This window comes from Colobus angolensis, unplaced genomic scaffold (genome assembly GCF_000951035.1).
Source record: "Colobus angolensis palliatus isolate OR3802 unplaced genomic scaffold, Cang.pa_1.0 Scaffold3, whole genome shotgun sequence".
In the NCBI taxonomy this organism is placed as follows: domain Eukaryota; kingdom Metazoa; phylum Chordata; class Mammalia; order Primates; family Cercopithecidae; genus Colobus; species Colobus angolensis.
The window spans coordinates 16,375,023-16,376,953 of record NW_012116265.1 but is presented as its reverse complement, the minus strand read 5'-3'; the positions used below and the strand labels follow the sequence as shown (position 1 = coordinate 16,376,953).

Below are 1,931 nucleotides of genomic sequence, written 5' to 3'. Positions count from 1 at the left end.
TGAGATCGCACCATTGCACTCCAGCCTGGGCAACAGACTGAGACTCCATCTCAAAAGAAAATAAATAAATAAATAAATAAATAAATACTACAGTAAATATGGTGCTTTACCATTAAAAAGACCTGAAGGTTACTTGTGAAAGTAGGCATCAGAGCCAGGCACGGTGGCTCACGCCTGTAATCTCAGCACTTTGGGAGACCAAGGCAAGTGGATCAAGGTCAGGAATTGGACACACCTGGCCAACATGGTGAAAGCCCATCTCTACTAAAAAATATAAGAATTAGCTGGGCATGGTGGCACGTGCCTGTAATCCCAGCTACTTGGGAGGCTGAGGCAGAAGAATTGCTTGAACCTGGGAGGTGGAGGTTGCAGTGAGCCAAGATCGTGCCACTGCACTCCAGCCTGAGTGACAGAGCAAGACTGTCTTTGGGGGGAAAAAGTGGGCATCAGAAGGGTTGCAGCTTGAGGACTACTTTGGAATGGTAGAAGGAGAATCATCTACAATCAGAAGGAACATTACACTAGATGAGGATGGGTATGGCTCACAATACACGCTGTAAACCGAGGTCATTGGCAGATAGGTGTTTGAGATATGTGTGTTTTATGTATCCTATATAGTTGGGGGAGGCTTTCCGTATTCACCTAGTGTTTCTTATGGATGGAGTCACATATAAGCAGATGTGAACTTCTCGTTATAATCAAATTGTTCCCTAATATCTCAGTTGCACTGAAATAAATTGATATTTTCAAAAGAAGTTTCTAGCAGAACTACTGGCTTTTGACCCAAGTTCTTATGGTATAACTCATGCTAGTACCAAATCTATAGCTCTTTGTCCCACATTGTAATAACATAGTTGGTTTCCAGTAACCTGGTGAGGAAAAGACATTTCTTTTGGGGGTGCGGGTGTTGATTGCATCTGGCATGTGGCATTCTCAGAATAAAGAGGATCAGTTCAGCCATCCAAAAGCAGCAGAAGTGAGGTCGCAGTTAGGAGCCTGGAGCAGAGACCTTTCCTGCCTAGGAGTGGACTAATGACATTGCATTGGTTTTGACAGGTACTTCTAAGTCAGGAGTACAGTACAAAGGACATGTGGAGATCCCCAATTTGTCTGATGAAAACAGCGTGGATGAAGTGGAGGTTCGTGCTTCCTAACTCCTAATCCGAGTCCTCTATATCCTCTTATTCTCAGATGAGAAAAGTGACCTGTCATTGAGGATTCATAGTGCAGGCTTGGTCCAAGCATTCAGAACCCGAGTCTGCAGATACTTTGCTAGGCGTGTGGTGCCACTGAAAACTTCCAGAGCAATTTGCACTTCTTTAATTTCTTCACTTTAGCTAGTGACATGGGTTCTAACTAACATTAGCCATTTGACAGAGAGGACTCAAGAAGGAACACTAATGGGGATTGTACGAATATCGCAGTACTCATGCATTTCCTTTGGAAGTGTCAGCAGTTACGTGATTGCTCAGCCCCACATTCCATAATGAGGGTGCCCCTCAAGTTATTTACCACCTACTTCTCATCTTTCACTCAGATTAGTGTGAGCCTTGCCAAAGATGAGCCTGACACAAATCTCGTGGCCTTAATGAAGGAAGAAGGGGTGAAACTTCTCAGAGAAGCAATGGGAATTTACATCAGCACCCTCAAAACAGGTATCCCTTGAGTAGTTCTATATGCCTTAAGGAGGTAGTTTCCACCTGTTAGACTGTGGTTAAGGGCCTGGACAGTCCTTTCTTTGGCAAATGGGTAAAGATTTGTGGGGAGGGGGCTTATTTCATCTTAAAGTCAGTCCATAAGCTCGGAGTAAGGGAAGGATCTGGAGCTGTGTTGTCTAATACTGTTGGTTGAGCATTTGAGATGTGGTTAGACCAAACCGAGATGTGCTGTGAGGGCCAGGCACAGTGGCTCACACTTGTAATCCCAGCACT

General features: G+C 44.4%; 1 protein-coding gene across 1 annotated transcript in view; it reads left to right on the top strand.

The window, feature by feature from the left end:
• The window catches only part of AHSA1 (AHA1, activator of heat shock 90kDa protein ATPase homolog 1 (yeast)), a 12,332-nt gene that overhangs the window by 3,593 nt on the left and 6,808 nt on the right, over nt 1–1,931 (top strand). The window contains exons 3-4 of the mRNA XM_011949491.1: nt 1,057–1,139; nt 1,538–1,655. Of these exons, the coding sequence (XP_011804881.1) occupies nt 1,057–1,139; nt 1,538–1,655 (201 nt within the window). The remainder of the gene's footprint in view (nt 1–1,056; nt 1,140–1,537; nt 1,656–1,931) is intronic.